The following is a 24,965-nucleotide window of genomic DNA, read 5'->3' as shown; positions in this document are numbered from 1 at the left end:
ATCTTGAATATGATTATGAGGAATGTTAATCTTTGGAGTTGGAGAAATAAAGCTTTAGTTTCAAATTTTTTTTAAACTGTGTTCATACAACTACATAGATAGAGACGTATACTGACTCTAAAGGGCAAACAACCGGATGCTTCAAATTGTCGATTAATCACTTGTACGTTGCATGTCTATGATTTCAAAGTTTATAAAGTCCACCTCTAATAAAATATAACGTAAATTATATAACCGTGAATAATACATAACGAGAAAAAGGATAAAGAAAAAATGTGAGTAATTTTCAATTTATCGTTATTTTTATCGATCACACTCTTCAGTCCGGGGGAGTATCTCGTTATTTCTCAATCAAAAGTGACATAATTACCAAAAGTGGGTCAATCGGACCTATTTCTTAATGAAAGTTACGAGCGAAATACAAGTGGGGAGGGGAGAAGGGAAAGTATGCCTTTGGGAGGGAAGGAAGGAAGTTAAAACTAACAAATAACGCCTCGTAGTGAGGAACGGAGAAACTAAGTAGTAATGGTCAAAGTTAGTGTTTTTTTTTATTATTCGTCGTTCTGTGGATATGCTATCTACCCACGATATAATACCATAGGCTAAAAAAGATTCTGAAAGGCGACAATAAATAGGCTTTTATGTGGTCGATGTCGATCATTCATTAAACCTTTAGCATACGAAAGTACAGGGATTGTCACACTTTTGGTAATTATGTCACTGTTGGTCAAATTAATAAACAGGTAAGAGGCTTTTGATGCATTCTTCAATTGAAATCAGGGTCAAGTTTAGAAGATTTTATGCAGGATGCAGAAAATTAAACGTAACAATAAAAGGGATTTTAAAGTAGCTGCTGCTATTAAAAATATAGGTTATTTAAATTAAAAAAGTGATGGTTTTTAATTAAAAATAATGTTTAACGATAAGATAAGAAAACGGTGAACTTCGCCATACATAAAAAAGATGAAAAAATAGCGAACAAGTAAATAAGTCCATTAAGAAAAGGGATGAAAAAGCTAAACCCTAAACAAATTTTAAGAAATTAAAAACTACAAATAGCTCGTACCGATGATTTGGGTACATTTGTTCGAGTTTAATTCGTCCGAACGGTGGTACAAATGTCCGAATGATCATAAGTCCGAATGCCGGAAAACAGGATCGTAAGTCCGAAAATGTATTTCTTTTGCCCGAAGAATTTACCACAACTTTTGTTGGTGATAGTCGTTCAATTTATGTTAACTTTACTGGCGAATTTCATTGGTTCGAATAATTGTTTGTCCGTTTTTTTAAATATTGTTAATATAAGAAAATAGTAACATTAAAGTGAACCTAACCTAACCTATATCTACAACATTCAACGCAATCCCCACTTACTATATCGGCCAAAGGAAAAATGGTCATAATAGGATAAAAAAAAATTCGGACCAAAAAAAACAGCAAAAGAAATACTAATTTAGCGACAGAATTCGGACAAGTGATGCTACCGATTCGGACGAATGAAACTAACAAGTTGTCCAATTCGAACAAATGAAACATTTGTTCCACCGTTCAGACGATTGAAATTCGAACAAATGTACCTACCCCGTACCGATCGGTCTTCAATCAAACAAAAAGATCTTCGAGTGCAAAACTAAATTAAATTAAATAAATTAGCCAGAAATTCCAACGGTAGACCGGTTTCGTCTTATTTGGGACTCGTCAGTACCGTGCGGGAAATCTGGCTTGCGACTATTAAACCGAAAAGAGAAACTAAGCCGAATCATTAAACATTTCAAAACTAGTTGCGTAGCAACGGAAAGCCGAAAAGGGGGATGGTGGTTGAGACAAGTATATTTGTTTAGGGTTTAGCTTTTTCATTGCTTTTCTTAGTGAACTTATCTACTTATTTGCTAATTTTTTCATCCTTTGCAAAGCAGTCCATTGATAAAAAATATATGGTCCTTGTTTTTCGAATGATATAATTTCAACAGTATATTTATTTTAATTATTTAATAGTAATTTATAATAATTTTAATAAATTACTATTAAATAAATATAATATAATATATAATATATATAATATAATATATATAATAGAATATATAATATATATAATATATATAATATATATAATATATAATATATAATATATATATATAATATATATATATAATATATAATATATAATATATATAATATATAATATATATAATATATAATATATATATAATATATAATATATATATAATATATAATATAATATAATATATAATATATAATATAATATAATATATAATATAATATAATATATAATATAATTAATATAATAAATGACGATAATATGAAATGAAATGAAATGACAATATAACAATAAAATAAATTACTATAAAATAAATATTTTATAATTATAAAAATATTGCTTTAAAATAAATATATATGTTTTTCTATTTTCTTTAGGTTTTAACCTCTTCATTTATTAACATTGGTGTAAAGTTCCTAGATCTGAGAATCCTTAAGTTATAAGCAATGGTGAATTCCTGCAGTAATAAAAGTTGTCCTTCTACAAGCCAAAATAGTAATATAAGTATTTACAATGTCCCTAAAAATGGTCTCCTTCGAAAAACACTTTTAAGAAGCTTTGGGACTTAAATTACCAGGTAATTTCAGCATTTAGTTGCATCTGACTTAGGTATTTCAACAAAACCAAAGACTATTCCCAACTGATGTACCTTCAGCTATTGATGGATTACCACCAGAGAAAAAGCAAACACCTATCACAAAACTCATTTCTTCAACACCTAAAGATTCAACCAACCCAATTACATCAGTTATTCATGAAGCTGCAAGATCTCCACTGCAAAGCGTTCAAGAGAGCTTTAAGAATTTGTGTAAGGAAAAACGAGCAAAATGTTGTTCAAAATGAAGATATTTAAAAAACGTAGCTTAAAAGTAGCTAAATCAGCGCTGGATCTTGTTTCACCAAAAAATACTCAAGGTGCCAAATGTTGAAAAGGAAATTAGGAATGTAACGAAGAAACTTTGTATGAAAGTCACGGACATCTAACGTTGTTTTGTTCAAATGAAACAGACACACTCTTAAATGAATGCACAGCAAGTCAACTTTCAACAACACATTTTATTGGGATTCAAGTCTCTAGTGGTAATAAAAATAAAAATTATTAAAACATCGGCAACGAGTAAGCAAAGTAGACTGATAACAAAATCCAAAAATAAATTGGTTAAAGCTCAGGAGAAATCCAAAAATTATCCATGAAAGATCTGAAAATTCAGACCAAGATTTCTGGAAAAAAATATTATCCTGCAACTTATTAAAATTGCAACTGCTCACAGGGCCGGCGTTAGGGGGGTAAACGGCGCGAAGTACCCCGGGCCCGGGGATCCGAAAGGGCCCGCCGGAAAGGGTGCTTAACAAAATTTTCTGACTATTTCCAAAAAAAAAACAAATTTGGAGTAAAAATTTGGGGGGGGGGGGGGCTGAGAACACTTACCTGGAGCACGAAAATCCTAGCGCCGGCCCTGACTGCTCATGATGGTGGTAGTTTATAAGTAAAATTTATTTTGGAACTGATAGTTTCATTCGGTTTGGGCAAAACAAAATACAAGAATCAACGATTAAAGTTAGTTTGCTACAAATCAAAAATCTGCTTAAGCTTATCGCTAGATTAGGAATTCGGGCGTGCTTTGTATACCACATCCCTCGACTCTAAGACGATACTTGGGTTGTACTACTGGAGAAACAAGAATAACTTCATTAACAACTTATTAAAATGTTTTTATTTTTAAACTTTTTTTCTTTGTGTATGAACATTTTCCTTTCGATATTATAATATTGTCAGTATTCTAACATTTATCGCCATTAATGTTCTAGTTCAACTTTAAAATTAAAATTTTCCCGCTTTATCTTCCCTTAAGCGCACGCCACCTAGCGATATTTTTCAAATCGTCTTTGACTACCCCATTTTTCCACATCAAAAGGCCTTAAGAGCTTAGACGGCTATGGTTTTGGGAAGCACTACGAATCGTGGCAAGAAAACTCTATTGATAGTGAGCCCGGGCTAGCGACGCGCGAACGTAGAATGTTAACCGATGGGCCACGACTTATTCTAACAAATAGACTACACTAAGTTTTGACCACTGATACTTAACAAAGTATAGGCGCTAGGGAAAAATGGCCACGGACAATTTTGTTCTTTTGATCAAGTTTCAATTTGAAAAATCTATCGAAAGCCAAATAAATATATACATTTATATATAAACAATAAGCATCGACACTCTTGCTACTATGGCGTTAAGGCGTCGTTTATAAAACCAGCCTTTAAAGAACCATTTAAACGTATTATATTAATAAAAGTATTAAGTGATTCTTACGTGTACGAGGAAAATCTCATTTGCTACGTTAGGATACGGTTGTTTGTAAGCTCTGTGTAACAGAATTTATTGAGTATTTACTTTCTTTATTTGACTGAACGTACATTTATAAAGCACGTCAAAACGCTTTGATATATTAGAGACTATCGGAATTCTAAAGTCACTTTGTACAGCTCAATACTTCATTTTCCAGAACAGCAAATATTGAAGTGACCTAAGAAACACTTTTCAAAACTTGCCATTCAGATTTCGTAGATCGATAATGTGTCGAATCAAATCGTTTGCACGGAAAAGAAACTTGCAATTGAAAAAATATGTTAAATAAAACTCTTAAGAACTTTTCTACTCACTCTTTTCCTTTAAGGTCTAATGTAAAGAATGAACGATGTTTTGCTTTGACTTGTGAAGTTGGAATTAAAACCAGTAACAGGATTCAATTTGCAACATCTGCATGACGCTGGCTGACATTTCAACGAGCTGATTTTGGTACTTGAGTAACGTTGCTTATTAACTCTCTTTTTTCGGTGGTAAATAGTAGAGGCTACGGCTTAGGCTACTGACCCCCCACTTTTGAGGGCAAACAGCAACGCCCGCGTGGACCAAGCTATTTACCCCCAATAGCAAATTAAGCAATTTCAGGGGTAAATAGTCTGGCCCGCGCGATTATTCTCGGGCGTAAAAAGCTTTAACCGCGCGATCGAAACTATTTTACCCTGACTTGAAAATCGCCCAGAATATCGGGGGCAAATAGCAATTTCAGGCGTTAAAGGCTAATTTACCCCAAAAATGTGGATTTTCACTGTTTTGGTGGTAAATAGTTTTGGCCGTGCGTACTATATGCTATTTACCCCCGAAAGTCGGGGCTTGACTTTTCAACGGTTAATAGTTTGTATGATGTGAAATTAGAACCATTGTCATCTTCATTTTATTATTGATTTTCTGTCTAATGATCGGGGCTATAAACTTGGGGTTGTATATAAAGGCAAAAATGTGATATTAAATTATATTTTGTTTAAAAAGGATTAATTTAAAATAACACATGGTTCGTCTTGTCCTGGGTTAATATTTAATTAAAGAGATAATAAGGGTAGTCTAAATAGGTTGAAATTATATAAAATAATTATTTCCTTCAAGTCGACCACGAACTGACGGGCACATTAGATAGCCGATGGTCACAGGAGCTTTATTAATAAGATACAATATTTACTTGTTTGAAAAGTATCGCCCAAGCACGCGGCACCCCCTTTAAATATTACCGCCAAACCCCCTCAATTTAGCGGTCGCATAATCACCCTCACGGGCTAACTCTTATAAACGTTACTATAGAATTCCGCAATAAAAATTCCTCCCTATTGTCAGATCTTTGGTTTAATAGCTTTATATCACCTTTACGTAGAACGATTAAAGGTTTTTCGCGTAGGTTTCCATAAGTTCGGTTTATTTACTTGTGATTACCCCTAAATAGAGCAACCTGACGACTATTTGAACATCTTAACATAACTTTCATTCATTATTTTTGTCAACATTTACGTGAAGCGATTGGATTTTTATTTGGGTACATTTCCATATGTTTTTTTATTTCCTCCTGATCACACGATAAAATAGTATCGCCAAAGCACCCACTTAAAATAAAAACGCTTAAACATCCCTTAACAAAAATATAGCCCAAACACCGAAAATACGTATAGTAACCTAAAATAATTAATATAACATTTCGGCCTTTATATACAAACCATAATTGTATCTGTAAAAATTGTATACTACAGACAGACAAACAATGAATAATTAAGGAAGTTGAGATTACTTATATGTAGCGTAATAATAAAAAGTATCGTTTTGGAATTTATTGACTACCCCTATTTATATCTTTAAAAAAGTTATACCCCAGAAAGACAATCAAATAATTACCGATAATGAAGTTTCTTCTCTGAATGTAATAACCATAAATAATATCAATTCTAATAACAATTGAAATGAAAAGTTTCGACCGTTATATACTTACCATATTTATTTGCACAAAAATATCACAGAAAATGAAAGCTCCGACTTTCGGGGCTTCGTTCCGGTCGGGGTTAAATGGCTTTGTCCGCGCGGTTGAAGATTTTTAACCCCGAGCACTTTAAGTTGGGTGCAAATAGCAACCACAGCGCGGAAAAAACTATTTACTATAGAAATTGCGTTATCTGACTTTCGGGGGTAAATAGTCTTGTCTGCGCGGTCGTAGCTATTTTCCCCCGAAAGTTTTGGGGGAAAATAGCAGCCATAATTCGAGCCTCTATTTTTAACCCCCGGAAGTTGGGGGTAAATAGCAAACACCGCGCGAAAAAAACTATTTACCATCGAAATTGCGTTCTCTGACTTTCGGGGGTAAATTGTTTGGTCTGCACGGTCGTAGCTATTTTTCCCCGAAAGTTTTGGGAAAAATAGTCATACTTCGATCCTCTATTATTAACCCCCGAAAGTTGGTGGTAAATAGACACTTAGTAAATATTGATCTAACTTTGTTCAAAATATATAAATCTACTTCGGATTGATTGTACGTCCGTAAAATATGGGGGGGAAAAATTAGTTTGTGTCAATGTAAGGTTCCAAAACAAAGGTTCAAATACCTAACTATTTTGTCTTACAGGATGTTTCAAGGAAATTTCTAAATTCTATGAATATCCAAGAGACGATGCTTAAGAAAATAAGGAATATTTTGAAAGAGAAACTGTTAAAATGGATTTAAAAAACTGTTCCAATGATGAGATCCGAGTCGTAAGCCAGGTTCGGTATTTTGAAATTTGTTATTTCTATATCATCATAATGTACATTTGAAATGAAAAGCTTTAGCCACAGGGCACTATCCGTTTTTTTATCTATAATCCATTTCCAGCTATTTCAGTTTGACGCTGCGTTTCGATGTGCGCTTATAGCTTGTAAGTGGAAAGCCTTAAACTTTTCTTATGTTGCTTGAACATAATTTGATGGAATGTAGGTTTTCAAGTTTGCCGTATTTCCATAGTGAAAGGTTAAGAAATATGGCTGTTATCGCTGTCAGAGATTAGTCAAATTACTTTGATATTTAAACTTTTAATGATCATAAATCCAAAAAATAATAAACACTTTTTTAAAAACAATGGCATCAGAAAGAGGTAAATAATATAATTTTTGTTAAATATCTCAATTAAATTCTTTTACTGTTTTATTTTAAAACTTCAATTATTTATTATTTTATTAAAAGAAATGATAAAAATAAATTATTATTACTAATGCTTTAAACGGACAACTAAGATAGTTATTCAGGTCGTAAATTTCAGATACCTGAAGGTAATCAGTTAGTCAAACTGTATCTGATACATTATTCCAAGTTCCCATCTGCTATAAATAATCTCAATATATTAAGTTAGCTGAAAAGTTATGACGAATTTCTTTTTGTGTAAACAATATTGTGAAAAGCAAATTAAAATTACAGAATAAAATTTAGAAAGGAATTTAATTAGGGAATGTTTAAAACCGAATGTTGTGATGGAGCGTAAAACAGCTCACCTTTGGTATGTCGGTTTATAATGGATTCATATAAAACTATCTGAGCGTATTATTATTATGATATCTGCATTATTCCATCGGTTCAGCTAACGCCACTGTTATCTGATAATCTATTGGAAGCACCAAATATAACTTATGAAATCCTGTAAGCATACATTCCGTTTTTTTATATTAACTACTAAATCCTTGGTCAGCCTGTTACACATAATTAAGCCCTTAACAAGACGACTTTCTGGGATAAGGGACACGGCAAATAGTTGAACCGATGGAAACCGACTAACAAAGGTTTTTTGAAGCGGCAATAGTTAATTAAAGGGAGCAGTTTAACGCGTACACCTGCTTAAAGTCATTTAAAATCACTAGATAAATGGCGCCTAATGTGTTTTCTTTGGTATAAGCCTGATTAATTATTAAAAAAAACAATGTTCAAGTGAAATGAACAGTTTAAAGTTTGCATTTTTCACAAATTTAAAATTAATGTATAGGATTTTATTTTTATTTACAAAAAATCTCCAAAAGGTTATATTTATTGGAATAACAAACGCTTGCTTAGTTCTGGACATTTCATTGCCTTTGAATCCAGCTTTTTCGAATATTTTTAAAGCTTTTCTTGGAAGAAATATAGCAACTGGCTTCGAAGTCCGCACGTTATAATTTCCCTTTACTATTAGTTTCAACAAAAGTACAAAAGAAAATAACGTATGATTTATTAGTCTTTAAAAAGAACAATTTAAAGACTCAGTCTTTAAAAGTAACCAAAAATGTTGTCAATTTATTATCCGTTGGTTTTATTAATGCTACGATACCATATTAATACTGAACTGTTTCCTATGGCTATCTTTATGAATTATTTCTGCCAAGTATAACTTTAATATTTAACAATGTTTTAATTATATTCGTACAGCATAAATGGCCTACCCCATTGTTTCTTCAATATCAGAAACCGACGTCGGTTCCAGAGTACGATATGGAACTCTTCAAAGCATTTGTTCTGGCTCTAAACTGCAGGTGTTGGATTTTGTTGATTTTCTTCAGTAATTTCATTGATATTAATATAACTTTAGAGAAAAGTAGTCCTCTTTTAATTAAAAATTCAAGAAATATGGCTTTATTTTACATAATACTAATAGAACATATGTTTCCTTAAAAGTGTCCATTTCGTACCTTCAAAATCCCCATTTTTAACAACTCGAAAAAATTGTATTTCCCCATGGATTTCAAACCAAATAAAATTTGGTCTTTACCATGAGGGATTTTTCGCACCGTCTTGCAAAGTGGTCAGTCCGCCTCTGCTGGCAAGATATGAATTTCACTTAAAATCGCATTTTGGAAAATCTCTAAATAATGTATTATTTATATCAAGCTGGTTTCTTACTCTGAAAAAAAAACGAGCCGTTATAAATCTTCGTGGTCAGTTGAAAAGTCCCTTTTTTAAAATAAAAAGGTTCTTAATTGAAGAAATGAAATTTGGACCAATTTATATAAATTAATATTTACAACGGTAACATATACATTTAATTATGACTCGTTGAAATTCTAGAAAAAGGTCATATTATTAAAGAATAAACAATATTATTTGTTATTTATTTAATGCTGGGATTAAATAAATATTACTTTTCTGTGAGCTGTAGAAACCCAAAGCGGTGCTTAGATCTTCATTAGCCTTGGGAAAAACCAATTTTAACGGCCCTGGTAATATTGTAGAAAAACCTGTCCTGCGAACTGAGAAAACAGTATTTATTCTATACTTCACCTGTACCGACCCTCTAGCGTCCCCTTATTTGGCCTTTCTTCCTCTGCCGCTCTCTGGGCGGCTTCACAGGCTGGACGAAAAGATAAAGTCAAATACGAGGGCCCCGAGAGTCGATACTAGTTTCAGGCCGTCGCCTTCGGTCAGGACGGTTTGGCGTTGATACATGCCATCGGGCATCGAATTCGTGAGGTTACCGGAGAGCCACGATCGGTGGAATTTCTCACGCAAAGAATTGCTATTGCGGTTCAAAGAGGGAAAGCAGCTTCAGTTATTTACTCCTTCCCCCCAAGTGCTTCGCTTGCCGTTTACCTGGCAATCTTATGCTAATTTCTTTTATTTTATTTTCGATCACCATAATATTCTATGTAACTTTGTTTAAGTGCTTGAAGTGAATAAATATTTATTTTAAATAGTACTGCTATCAAGGGACAGATATTAAAATTATTATGCAAGACATACTTTACAAAGCAACAATCTCAAAGAGAAATAATAAAAAAATCTGAATATTTAATTGAAATTGTTCCTTTGTAATAATTACGTTATATTTCGGTGTCTTGAGAAACCACATTTTGTTATAATAAAAATTAGTTAAATAGACTTATTTTCCGCTTCCCGAAAATCCGAATTTTGGCAAGCAGCTTGGCCCGTAACGACGTCTGATCTCGTCACGGCTCTATGTTTCTCTCCTGTGATTCCCTCAAGCGTCCTTCCCCCCCAGCTTCCTTCCCCCACCGCCGGCGGATTTTTAGCGCCACTCTCTGGGCGTTAACTTTCGGTGCCGAAAACTTATTAACTTAATTAGTATTTAATGATTTACTTATTAAAAATTAATTAAATTGACTTGAAAGTCAGTAATGGTGGAGGATTGAAATGTCAGGAATCCGGTGGTGGTTTCAGAATTTGTCTTCGATAAGTAGGTTTTTTCTCTAGTTCCGCGGGATTAAATGAGTGTAAAAATATTTTCCCCTTCCAAAAATTTCGGACTAAGAATCTTGAAATTATTAAAGTTACGCAGTAGGGTAAAAGCTGCAAGGTCTAAAGGAGAGGGCTTGGGGAATGCAGGAATCGAGTCTAAGAATAAACAATGAACCAATCGGTTTACTTTAATACGATTAGAAACAAAATGTTTAATGATTTTAATCTATTTTTTATATTCAAGTAGAGTAGTATACATTAAGTAAGAAATATTGTTAGCTAGACGAAATCATAGAGTTTAGATAAAAACATACATTATACATAAGAGTCTTAAATAAGATAGAAATCTCAATATATTACACGGCGCGAATGTTTAATAATTTTACAGCTCGATCATGCTCGATAACCTACGTTTAAATGGTGTATGGGTAGAATGACGAAATGTAAAATATTTTCGCTAAAACATGTTTTTAAGTAAAGTTATATAAAACAAATCATAAAAACATGTATAAAATATTCCATTCAATTTACATTTTGTTGTTTAACACCTTTTAAATGTGTACATTTAGAATAATTTTTATTTGTGCTCAGATATAAACTTATTTCGCCGAAAGAAATGGAATACGGTAGAAGCCTAGGCAACGGCTATTGGACTGGAGATATTGGAATGCTTCACAGAAATGTGTGTCAATTAAGTGCTATCAAAACAAATAACGTCGTAAGATACCAAAATCCTAACTTTGGATTACGAAAAAAATAATTAACTCACTGCTTTTACCTTTAAAAATATATATTTTAATAATTAACTATAAATGCGTTACAACTTTTCTTAAGGACGATATTATTAGTATTATCAATACACAAATGTTAAATTCTTATCAACACAGTGCACATAACTATCCAAACGATGTTAAATTGGCAAAACCATTAACAAGATTTATTAAATAATACATGTATATACAATAAACCGTTAAATAAATTCCAACGGCTTTCCGTTATACGAAGGGTTTCCGAATTTGAGGTTAGCAAAAAAGTAAAATTTGTGACAGCAAGGCCTTTTTTTTTGGAAATTACTGAATATTTAAATAGGTCAGAGGATGATGATAAAATTATTGGATAACAATAACTTCAATAGCCGGGTTTGATTCCAGCTTGTAAAACTGAGCGAAATCTTTTAAATACTCCTTCTGCGTTGAGTTTGCAAGTTCTCTCCTCGCTGGTTTAAAGGGTTTTCACCGAGTTCCACGGTTTCCTCTTTGCATAAAAACTTGTAGAGGCTAACGGTAACGTGTTAGAGAAAATTACTCTTGAAAATTGGATCATATTCAGGAATTTCTTAGCATTAACTTTTACATATCTGGACATTCGAAATAAATGATCTTATAATCTTAATATTAGAAACTTTTCTATATTTTCTGAAACTTTTTGTTAATTATAATTTAACATTAAATCTCGATAAAGTGTTTTCCAATTACAATTTCCATTAATATCAAATTATATTTAATATTAATTTTAACAGGAATCGGATTTAGCTATAGACACAATAACAGCTGATACTCGTCGAATAAAAGTGGTGGATTTCTCCATTACTTACCTGGAAGACTCTTTCGCATTTTTTATTCGGAAACCGGAAATCTCAAATCAACAAAGCAAATATTTCTACTTGGATCCATTTAAGCCGTCGGTAAGTACCCTACCGTCAACTTAAAAAAGTTTAGATTTGGACCTTTAATAACGTATGAATATTGAGTTAATTTAGACTAGAAGCGACGCTAGATAAATTGCGCTAGCTTTGGCTATTCACATTTACAAAGATTCAAGATTTGAAAGGTGTAGACCTTTTTCAAAGCTCGGCGGGTTACTTTAAGTCGGGGACTGTCTCACCAAGAGCGCAATCCAACTAACCCTCCTCCCTACAAAAAGGCACAGCCGTTAAATTACTGATAGTTCATGTACTACACCGATAAATACCCAGCCCACAAGCGACCTAAATGTGAGAAGATGGACACACGGCAGATTGGGCGCAATAGGAAGGACCGGAGTGTCTGATACCGATACCTGCCACCGTTGAGCTAGCGTCCAAACCAATGAGTTGCCGAGCCCATTTGATTATATTTTAAAGGATAATCATTTTAAGAGATAATGAGGTGGTTTTAGAGCAACTTATTATTTGGCTTCGGTAAATGTATTTAAAAGGTAGTAAAAATGTCAACCCCAACAATTTACTTTTGGTTCCACGTCATCTGAAATAATATTTTTCACCAAAACATAAAATTGGTCTTGAAATATGTTAAATATAGGATAAATACTTATTCGATGAGTTTACACGAAAGTGTCACTAAAATCTTATGATGTCATCTCATTTTGAATATATTTTTTCTGTAAAACTCATTTTACTTCAAGCATATTTTAAAGTGCATGCATTACGTATGGAAATTACCAAATGATTCCAAAAACATGCTGTTTGTTATAATCTAGGATTTTTAATTTACACTAATCTGTAAAGGTCTGGCTATACCCTTCAAGGCATTAGTGTTGGGGATTGCTACCGCAGTTTGGTTCGCTAACTTTAATTTTAACTAATTTTTGGGAGAGCTATGTTGCTAATTGCTGACCGACTGAAAAATCAGTAAGTAGGTGAACTAATATAATTTCTATACTGACTAAACTACTAACTACTCTTCTACTATACGAATTGAAATAACTTCGACTATTTTAAGATATTGAAATAGTTTATTATTGTTGAGGTCTAAATATTTTAACCCTTTTACTTGGGCGACTAAAAGAATTCTGCCCATTTTTCGACAACACAAAACCGTTGAAAGGTCGGGAGAAATGTTCCTTCCCTTTTACAAGCGCTGAAATACAATACACAGGATATTTATACGCGATTGAGAGAGAGTGAGCTGGAGCCTTCGGGGGCGACGGGGGTTAAGGAAAATTTCTAGTTATTCTTCGCTCCAAGGAGTGTCCAAATGAAAAATAAAGAAAACCGAGCTTCTCTCTCCCAAACTAGTTTCACAATTTTTAGAATCGGTAAAATATATAAACATGGAAAAACACAAATTATGACAAAATTCAAAATACCACAAATATAAAATACACTTAGCCCCACGCTCTTGTCACTGTATCATAGCGGAAATTAATCCAAGCGTTCGGGTCAATGCTCACTCAGTTTAAATGTGGCGAGAGAGCACCAATGATGCCATAGCTATTCTAGGAACAAACAAGGAGAGCACCCGAGGTGTTTATGGCCGATTTAGTTCAAAGTCAGCCGTAATGTGGACCTAAAAGAGATATGAAATTTCCCAAAAGGAGACGTTGCACTACCCATTCGATTTACCATGGCAACCGAAAATGTTTTTGACCACTTAATTACAACCAAAATAAGATTTTTCCCTTCTTTTACCCAAATTTTGTTGCAAATTTACCCTAAAAATGTTTCAATTTACCCAAACTTGATGAAATTTACCTAAATGTGGTCCACATTACACATTTCGTGATTTTAAAAAAATTTCGAATATTTCTTGAAACCGAGAAAATCCCATGCTTTTTTAAATGATTTTTTAAGTGATCAAAAACATTTTCGGTTGCTATAGCAAATCGAATGGGTAGTGCAACGTCTCCTTTTGGGAAATTTCATATCTCATATAGGTCTACATTACGCCCGACTTTGAACAAAATCGGCAATAAACACCTCGAGTACTCTCCTTGTTAGTGCTTGAACGACATTCTATGTTCATGTGTTCATGATAAAATAGACTAGAATTAGTTTTATGCTTGAAAAATTAAAAATTGAAATTTCGGTAGGAATATTATTAAGGCGAGGTCAAAAGTTGATTTTATAATATAAAAAGTGGTCTTTTCAACTTGTTTAAATGTTGTTTTTACGTCAGATGGCCAGCTTTATTAGTATATTCTTTGCAACTATGCTACAAAAACCTGTATTCCTCTAGAGACTAGAGCGTGCGCTCGTAGCCTTGTAAAACTAAGACTATGTGAAGTTAGAGCCACAAAAAAAACAAAGAAACCATGCTACTTTTCAAAATGAACTATAAGCGACAATCGTAGAAATTGAAAAAGGAAGGGGTCTTTAAAACGATTAGTTCTATAACAGTTTTTCCTTTTGTATTTTTAATTGTTATACTAATTTCCTAGTACAAATTTTATGAAGCCTTTACCGCTCAAAATTGATTTCCAATTTTTAAGTGCAATAGCTAATTACGTTAATTCGAGACACCAATATTTTTTAAAAGAATAAGATACCGGCCGAGTAATCGAGTACAATTGTACAATTGAGTGTTCTTTTTAGAATGTAAGACGGTTTATAGCGCTGCTACCAGTTCCATTCATCCTCAATCTATGCCCCTAAACTCTAAAACAGTACTACATGACCGGAATCTCATTGGTTTCCTATCACTGACCTCTACTTGGAATGCTTATCGAAGCAGATTTTCATCTCGATGTGTCTTGACGGATTTTTTGACGTCACTATGTTAACTTGACAAACAATCAACTTGAAAGGGGAGCACGCGCAAACGGGATTATTTTTATCGTAGGTGGGGCCAAAGCCATCAGAGCGGTGCCTCCGAAATACATATGTATTTCGGGGGCACACGTAAGAGTGATCTTACCATACGCGATACGGCAGGATAAGTATTCCAAGTAGAGGTATGGATTCCATCTGACGTCCTTTGATGTTTTTGAAGCGGACGCTAATAAATTCTTCCCCGTTCGTGCCAGGGGATAATTTGACCATAATCCTAGCGGATCACCACAACACAGTAATTTTTCCAAAGTGAAAATAATTACATTCTGGATAATCAATATTATATTTAAAGGATTTAAAGGCTCACTAATAAGCTTATTTTGCTGATATTATTATCATTAATCTCTGTCGAATTATTTCATTGTCAGTGCTTCTGCTATTAAAGCTTAATTTCCCATTGCGTTGTAAATTAGATTTTTATAAATATTCTTTTTTCAGGTTTGGATAGTTTCTTTTTTAGTATATGTGTCTTTTCGTTTGACAATTATTTATATGAAAAGTTTCAAAAACAATAACGTGCCGAAGAATTCGTATTTTAGCTACCTCAAACTGTTATCAAAAACAAGTAAGTGAAATGAAAAACCTGACTTTAATAAACGATCATCATATCCTTAGCCTATATTTTATGAGGGAATAAGGGTCACCAGCTATAAACAAAGAATCATTTTTATTTTATTTAAAATTTGATTTCAAAATCAAACACAGAAGTCCACTTTGAGTATTAAGTTAATCGCCTTCTTATTATTATTTTTTTCATAAATTCCAATTAATTACTAATAATTTTAGAAAATAAATTAAGATCTAGAAAAGCAAAAGGTTCGAAGTTTAATTAAATTTCTATAAATTATACGCAATCACGCGTTTAATTCTACGAATTAAACCAATACAATAAGAAAATCTTTTTTACCTAGTTCTTAATAAATATATGATTAGTTTTCACCAATAAATAAAGTCGTTTTCAAACTGAACTTTCATTTTATAAGATATGCTTTTGCGTTTGTTTTATACAATCTAGGTACTATTATTGTGACAGATGTTGCTGCTCTTGTTCCATAGTCGCTTTAATATTTGTTGTCATCCGTTTTTATTTTAAACGTAGTGAGTTGCTATGACAATTGACTGATTTGTGGTAATTTAATTCAGAAAACGTTGCCAATCAAAGGCAATTAAGGCACTAAGGTAGATTGTAGTTTTGAAAATAGAGTATGGAGTTAAATGAAGTGTTAATTAGCGGGCTCAATTAAAAGCCAAAATGGGTATCGCCTCATTAACATTTCGTTTTTTTGAAAACCATAGCTTAACATTCAAATTCGTTGGAAACGAAAACCACCATTTCAAATGAGCCGACCGGTGCCCCGACATTCACTATTAAACAATCTCACAGAAACAACCTTTTTTGATCATACCAAACTTGTTAATTTCATGTAATTTAATAGAAAATACACGACATATTCAATAAACTTTTGAATAATTCATACTACGTCAATGTTTGTTGCACTTTGGAAAATTATTTGATCCAATTTCGAAAATGGTTTACGTTAGAAAAAAATCGGAATAAAATTGAATTTCTTACAAAGTATTTGGATCTGTCAAAATTTAGAATAACTTTGATCCGTAAAAGAATAATGAAGACCCAAATAACAAATGCCGTTCGAAAAATGTTTCTTTGTTGTAGCTCTGACACCACCCCAAATGCCAAATGCCAATTAGAGAACGATTCAGTAAAGCTACGCTTAGACAGCAAACAAATCCACTATGGCATACTTTTGTATTACTTACTTATGCTTTTAGAAAACCTTATATAACGCTTTCCTTTCATAAAGAATCAAAATCTTGTTAAAATCTAGCGATCAGAGGCAATTCCTAGCACACAAAAATCAAAACAGCCCACATTAATATAATTGAAAAAATACATAGCTTGCAGATAAACATGCTCTTATGATAAATGGTTTGTAAAATTAGGGGTGGAAACTCAAATACAGGTCCGCTATTGTACATGATGGCGGCGAAATTTTCTTTTTAATGCCTGGAATTATTTTATATTTTCAATGCTTTCCAGGAAATCTTGATACATCTCAACAAAAAAACCGCGGTCGAGCTGGAAATTCATGTGCAATACAAGAATGGATCATAAAATTTATAGCTGCTTACAAACTTCTTCTTTTTCAAATGCTGGTCATTATATATGGGACCTTGCTTACTGCGAAGAACAGCCTTCTGTCCAAAGAACCGTTTATTCACACTTTTCATCAGCTTGAAAGCGCCATAGAGAAAGGACAATACAGAACCGCTGCTGTTTTTGGCTCCGTCGAAGCAGAGTTGTTAAAAGTAAGACGATTTCAAATACGCTCAGTGTTTAACACTATTTGCTATGAATATTTATAATCAAGTTTATGAAACAATAATAAGTTAAGCTCTTTAAATTATATATGAAATAAAAACAGTCTATTAACAAACGCTACACTTGCTTTAAACGTTAACTAGAGAAAGTTACGAAACCATCTGATAAATCCGAAATGTGAATATCGGTCATTTACGATAAATATTGAACTTTGTTCTCCGTTTAAAACTTTTGTTCTCAAATTGTTATTTTTCTTAGTTTTGTGATAAACCCTTACGAAAATATCTTAAGAAACCTTAAGAACATTTTTAACGAAAATGTTTGGAAATTTCTTACGAGTTCCCCTTGGGAAACATTGGGAAGTTTGGCACCTTTTTCCATGACCGCTCTAAAGAATTTCTTAAGAACATTTGAAAAGGAATTCGTTACATTTATCATTGAAATTTCCCAAAGAAATTCCCTTCGCTTCCCATGGATATTACCTTCGCTTCTTAAGAATTGTCCCTTGCCCTCCCAAGGGTATCCCTTTGCTTCCCAAGGATTTTCTCTTAGATTCCCAAGGACCCAGGTAGCAAAATCTCGTTGATAAACCGTTTGTGAATCGTTGAAACAATGTTGAGAGATTAACGTTATGATATTAAGTCTTAATACTAACAGAAACCCAAGTATAAACGATATATGTTTATCGTTTATTTAACGTTTATATTAAATGAAAACCAAACTATTGAATAATGTAAAATTCATCGAGTATAAACGTTATGGAACTTACGTCGATTAAGCGTTGGTATTAAACAACTAAAAAGGGTACCCGGTATATTCCAGGAACGTACGCCTATTATGGAATAAGGCAATTATTTCTATTAGAATAATATTTATTTCAATACAATGCAGGCAATTCCCACATAATGTGCCAGTGTCAATCTAACGTCATACCAACACGAAAGTACAACGCTGCCATAACTCTCTCCACGCATGGCACCGTACCCCATATAACCAACTGATTTATGCAAATTTAAACAATTATACGTTGATTACACAATAATTTCCCTTTTAACATAGGGCCTAATGTCTATAGAAGAAGGCTTTTAAAAATATTACAATACTTTAAGCGTTTTTCGTGTGTCGGGCCAAATAATAAAGAAACACAGTCTTTTGGCTAAAACCAAAGTGTAGTATCTTGTGTATAGTGGATATACCTAATTATTGAATTAATCCAATTAATTAATGATGTTTTGCCGACCATAACCATTGAAAACCACAGTCAGGGTACTATGAGATAGTATACCAAATGTGGTCGACATAAGTTGAAAACTGTAGATTCCTATAGCGGACAAACAAACACATAAATTAATTTTATGTTAAGTTAAATATTAACCACATCTATAACACGTTTTAATTAGATTATTCTTATTAAAACATGTTTAAGAAATGGTTTATATTTATATAAATATAAACTTTTATTATTAGTGGGATTAAAAAATTAGTTGATAGCTAACAAACATAAAAACGTCTCATGTTTGCCAAATGATATACCTTTCAAAAAGTTCAATAATATAACGTTATTTTAACCTAAATATCCATATTAAAAGTGACGTTTTTGAATGTGGTGGATATAATTTAAATAACGTGGTTTTTTCAACCTAACTATTTTGATAAAAACAAGAGTTCTAAAAGAGGTCAATATTTTACTAAATATAAACATTTATAATTAGTGGGATATTAACCATTAAACGTTATTTTGACCTTAAACCAAATATTGACCATTTTACAAACGTTATTTTGCTACCTGGGGATTTACCCTTAAAGGATTCCAAAACAAAATATTCCAAAAATGTTTGTTTTTTCAAAAAATATATGTTTAAAATTATGAAGCTGCATTGATTTGATTCGTCATTGTCTGGAGAAATTTCTTGGTCAGGAAAAATTTCGTGGTTTGGGGAAATTTCTTCTTGTATTGTCCTTTTTATTTTAACTTCTTGAGCCTCAGGACATTTTGTACAGGTGTAACCTAAACAATAAATTAACTTATAAATTCCTGATAATTTTAAAGCGGCTTATAATTAAAAACAATTATATTAAATGAAAAGAAACTCACTAACTAATGCTCCTATCCTGGCTGGATCCGATTGTTTTTTTTGGCTGGGATATGCAAGTGTATATGTCGGTTCAAATCATGAAAATTTTAAATAATTTGATGAGTTTAAAGTATTGGAATCGGGGCTATTACAAATTTTATTTCCTTTTCAAATGGCCACAGGGAAAAAACTAATCTTAGTCAATGATGAAAAGTTTATAAAATTTTTAAGAGTCGTCAGCTCCAAGGGTAAACCATACCTTTTTAAAATTAACATATTAATCTGATTTAACAAAAAATTTTATTTATTCGATTAAGCTAAAAGTCATTTCCTTGTCGTAAAACGAATGTTTAAAAATATAAAATAAAAACTTAAGCGGTTTTTTATTCTTTCTATTTTAATATCTATACCAGCTACGTAAAACACAATCTTCTTATTTTATAAAAGCGGTTAATTTCGTAGGAATTCTTATTATTTACACAAATGCTTACTTATTCCAAGGTGCCAAAATTACTTATTTTCCCCCAAGACGGATATTCCCAAAACGTCCCTTTAATTTCCTTAAGAAATCTTACTACCAAAATTAATTATTTTCCCAAGACGGTTAATCCCAAAACTTCCCTTGAATTTACTTAAGAATTCTTAATACCAAAATCACCTATTTTTCCCAAGACGAATATTCCCAAAACTTCCTTTTAATTTCCTTAAGAACTCTTGGGAAATTTTTTCCCAACGTTCAAACTCCCGAAGGCTCCTTCAAACCCCCTTGAAATTTTGAAGACTTCTTAAGACTTTTTTTTGTAAGGGAAGGGCTTTCAAAATAAGTTAACTCCTTGAAATATAAGGCACTTAAATCTTCATAGACGGCTAAAACCCCACCTCCACGAAGGGGAATTATGCGATTCTAGCTCTATTTCTTTACGATGAAGGCAGCTTGTTTCTTAATGCGTCTTATTAAAGGGGGATATTAAAACATAAAACCCTTTTTAGAACAGAGCTGCATGTGCAGATGAAGTATTTTTTATGTCCTTCCTCATATGAAGGAAAAAATTTCTACAGAACTAAATTAAACTCTCACAAGTCCGAGAATGATACTAGGTGGGGTATCATCTTAAGTGCAGATCGAGCCAATCAAAATTCACTTCTCAATTAATTTAATACCTTGAACTGACCTGAGTGAGTTATATACTTCCCGTTGAATGATGCACTTTGCCTTTTGACAGTGTTAAAAACTTAAACACTCTAGAACGTTGCCTATAAACGATGAATATGAACTGCACAACTGTAGGCTGTATTAACGATCTCCATTAGGCCCACGTCCTAAATCGGTATTGGCCATTCATTTACTCAGAACATTAAATCTTAACGAAAGAGCTAACATATAATACTTTAAAGCAATCAAAAGTTAGGCTGAAACAAAAATTTATATATTTTTTTAATTTAAAAATGGTGCTAAAGTTTCAAATTAATGTTAAAATAAGCGAATAAGTAAATTAGTCCCTAATGAAACGGGATAAAAAGCTAAACCCTAAACAATTTTGAAGAAACTTACAAATAGCTTGTACTAATAGGTCTTCGAGCAAACAAAAAGACGCGAAACTCGGACCAAATAAATATTCGAGTGAAAAACTAAATTAAATTAATTTTCATAATAGACTTATCTACTTATTCGCTTAAGTTTCAAAACGTGCACCCCGCTGTGTTACACCACAACGCATTAATAACTCTAGAAATATAAACCAAAATTAAGTACGCTATAATGAATATTGACAGTATACTTTTCTAAGCTCTGTTCTTATATTTAAAGTATTAACAAGTCGGCCCAGGCCGTAATATTAGTTCCACATCAGTGTATTAGAGTGGACAAAATTAATTCTTTTAAATTATTGAAATTAGTGGAAATATGATTTAAAGAAATTCTTAAATTGGGATTCAAATCTGTTTATTTTAGGAAATTTATATTAAACATTTGGGTAGTTTAGGCACCAAAAGCCATGAAAATTCGAAAATTCATAAAAAAATACCCGTTTTGCGGAAAAGAAGAAATCAGTTGAAGGCGCGTCAGTGGCTCAGTGCGATGATTTCATCGCAATTTTTAGGGCGTATTACAATTTTCGTGGCGTACGATATCGTACAATTTGGTGACTCTCCCTTTAAGGGGGTTGGTCGGAGGGGGCGGAATTTAACGCCACTGCGTGCGCGTCAAAGAGTTCTATCGAATGAGACCAAATCTCTGGACCAACTATACAAACTCTACAAGTTCGCCAAGAAGGCGATAATATTATTTTGTGCCACACATAAACGACTTCGATAAGAAAGTGCCACACTTATTACTTCTGACCATACATGGTTTCGATAAGAAAGTGCCACCCTTATTTATTACTTCTGACCATACACGGTTCCGATAAGAAAGTGCCACACTTATTTGTTACTTCTGCAGATACGCGGTATCGATAAGAAAGTGCCACACTTTTTTATTACTTCTGACCATACACGGTTCCGATAAGAAAGTGCCACACTTATTTGTTACTTCTGCAGATACGCGGTATCGATAAGAAAGTGCCACACTTTTTTATTACTTCTGACCATACACGGTTTCGATAAGAAAGTGCCACACTTATTTAATACTTCTGACCATACATGGTTTCGATAAGAAAGTGCCACACTTATTTATTACTTCTGACCAACACGGTTTCGATAAGAAAAATTTCCAAAATCCAGGCGGCGCCACCGTCGCGATGCGACGCGCTAGAACTAAATTCAATTTTCACCTAAGAAGAATCTATTTCCGTTTGATTAATCCATGATAGATCCTTCTTAGGTGAAAGTTGAACATGGATCTATCACCTGCAGCTTTAGCAAGTGCAAGTTTTTATCATATAACAATTCTTGTTTTTTCTTTGAGTAAACAGTAAACACGATAAAGAAAATCTTTACGCCCAGGAACTAGCATTTTGTAAAAATATTTTAGTTTAAAGAAGGCTAGTTTCGGGGCCATTGTTCAACGTTAAAAGTTCAAGCGAGAGTTTGATGAGGACGGCGTGACTCGGTTGGTATAGTCGTCGGTTTTTGGAGATTACGCGGCTAGCGGCTATCTGGGTTCGAGTCCCGGCGGCGCCTAAAATATAAATTATATAAAAAATTATTTTTCGCAGCTCCATCTACCGTGTCGTCGCTTTTCCACGCCAAACAAACAAACACTTAACGACATTCCGTCCATAGCAATAGTGTCACTTCGAATATATATTCGATGTGAAACTAAAAATTGTAAACTTATATTTGTGTGCTAATAAAGCATATTTTTTACAGAATTCCGAATCCATTCCATCTTTTATGAGAAAATCTTTCAAATATATTCACTTAGATAAAGATGACGTTTTTCATGAAATTCTACATAATAATGTAGCTTTTAACCACATGTCTCGAACCTATAAGATTAAAATGCAGCAACAGAAAATGCTGGGTAAGGTTCACGTCGTGAAGGAGCATCTTCTTCCAAAGACCACTGTCATTCCGTTCAGGAGAGGGTTTCTTCTGTCTACGGTTATCCAATACATGTACGTTATTTGAGTTCCTCTTTCACATAAAAATTAAGCTGTAATTATTACATTATAAACTAACATTGTCAGATTTTAATATACACATTATATAAGGACATCTACGGTACGAGCAATACAAAGTAAACAACAAATGTAATTGACGTAAATTAGTGTTATTTGTTTTTAAATTTTAACCTTTTTTAAACTTTCTTAATATTTTATAGACTCAGTGATAATTTTTATCAGAGATAATAAAATATTAACAGTGAAATAATTTCAATTTATAAACTAACAACAATTACTAAAACTGGATTCGATCTAATATGATTTATAACAAAATATCGATTTTTGAAAATCTGATTGTATGATTGTTTTACAGACTTTTGCGCTACAAAGAAACAGGAATACTTCAAAAATGGGAGAATGATTTAATGTACGATTACAACACAGAGAAAAAAATCAGAGCGGCTAACCAAAATTTCGTACTGATTAATATAAGCGCCATTAGCAACATTTTTATTCTTATGATAATCCTATATGTTTTATCCTTATTAATTCATATAGTTGGATCTCTCTACTAAAATGATAAACTAAAGGTTTTTATAATAAATATGTTCTTTTATTAACAAGGTTAATTGAATAATTATTACTTTAATAAAAGAAAGATGAGGCTTAAAATAGCCACGATCTGAAAGCTCCCGATATTTCGAGATAAAAGTTATATAACATTATGAATGAAATAACTGTATTGATTGAATTTTACGCCTAAAGAAGACGGTTGTTTTAAACAGGAGTAATATAATTATGTTAATATTTTATTTATTTGAAGTTGAAAATTGATTTTTATAAACCATTAAGTTAACTCTTTAAAAATATAAGGCTGTATAAACTTGTAAATGTAGATTTAAAATTTTTAAGTTTGGTCATAAGATATCTGCGACGTCGTTTGAATGAAATAAATAGTTTTCAAAAGCTAACAGCCTAACATTAAAACACCTTTATACAAACGTTGTTATTTGAATATATTATTTCTAAATTCTGATAATTTACACAAATTTTCGAGCAATAAAGCAATTAACCATTTTATAAATTCTGGTTGAAGTCCATCTCCCATTCGGGGAATCCAGGGGCGAAGGTTTTGGTTTAGATTTTTTTTAAACCACGATTCTGGAATAATCATGGAAACCTGCAAATTTGGTACAATATGTTGTCATGAGTGCTAAGCCTTTCTTGCTTATCGTTTATTGTTTTAAACCAACCATTGTTAACAGGAAGTTAACGATACGTCATTAACACTGAAAATATTTCATTAATTATATTGCTACACATTAATTTTATAACAAACGTGGGCTTCCTTAGCTATTCACAAAAAACCACTAACATAAACGCAATTTGTAAAATCAAAGTATTATTGCAGTTATAAATCTACTTTAGTCTTCGAAACCTAGTTTTCGTGAAGGGTTTTTCCGGTTAGCTAGGATTTAAGAAAATTATCATTATCCTTAGTTGTCTGCAGTTTAAATAAAAATTATAAAATATTGAATTAAATAATTATTGAATTAATTCAGTGTTTGTCCAAGCTTTTGGTAAATTTTGCACTGGGCTTAATGTTTGCATACACTTTATTTAGGTTAATATATAAAATGTCAAATGACATCATCATTAGGCTACTGACACTTTGAAAAAGAACACCAAAAGCTTTTCTTTAATATTTTCGTTCTAATTACTTAATGATGATAAATTTGGTGACGATCTATTTAGTAATATACTGCATGAATATATTAAATTAATCTAAATTCAATAGGAACCTTTAGGATGAAATAATCTTACATTCAAAAAATCAAGCCATTTTCAATTAGTGAAATCTTTAGGTTACTGGATTTATAAACAAATTTTA

At 32.4% G+C, this 24,965-nt stretch overlaps 1 protein-coding gene across 1 annotated transcript; it reads left to right on the top strand.

Moving 5' to 3' along the window:
- The first annotated feature begins 7,039 nt into the window (after nucleotides 1–7,039).
- Nucleotides 7,040–23,649, top strand: LOC149945896 (putative glutamate receptor). The gene is made up of 8 exons (XM_090170638.1): nucleotides 7,040–7,134; nucleotides 8,801–8,904; nucleotides 11,156–11,246; nucleotides 12,084–12,248; nucleotides 15,552–15,678; nucleotides 17,173–17,441; nucleotides 22,839–23,086; nucleotides 23,448–23,649. Exons 1-8 carry the CDS (start codon nucleotides 7,087–7,089, stop codon nucleotides 23,647–23,649), a joined length of 1,254 nt encoding a protein of 417 aa, XP_090026764.1. The 5' UTR covers nucleotides 7,040–7,086.
- The last annotated feature ends 1,316 nt before the right edge of the window (nucleotides 23,650–24,965 follow it).

This window comes from Leiobunum rupestre, chromosome 4 (genome assembly GCF_980474605.1).
Source record: "Leiobunum rupestre chromosome 4, qqLeiRupe1.1.hap1, whole genome shotgun sequence".
Lineage (NCBI taxonomy): Eukaryota > Metazoa > Arthropoda > Arachnida > Opiliones > Sclerosomatidae > Leiobunum > Leiobunum rupestre.
This window is presented reverse-complemented; position numbering and strand designations above follow the sequence as displayed.

Excerpts from the sequence above, each read along its gene's own strand:
- LOC149945896 (XM_090170638.1), top strand. The coding sequence starts at position 7,087 with ATGGATTTAAAAAACTGTTCCAATGATGAGATCCGAGTCGTAAGCCAG. Across the intron at positions 7,135-8,800 it reads AGATCCGAGTCGTAAGCCAG|CATAAATGGCCTACCCCATT; the intron begins GTTCGGTATTTT and ends ATATTCGTACAG. Across the intron at positions 11,247-12,083 it reads TTGGAATGCTTCACAGAAAT|GAATCGGATTTAGCTATAGA; the intron begins GTGTGTCAATTA and ends TAATTTTAACAG.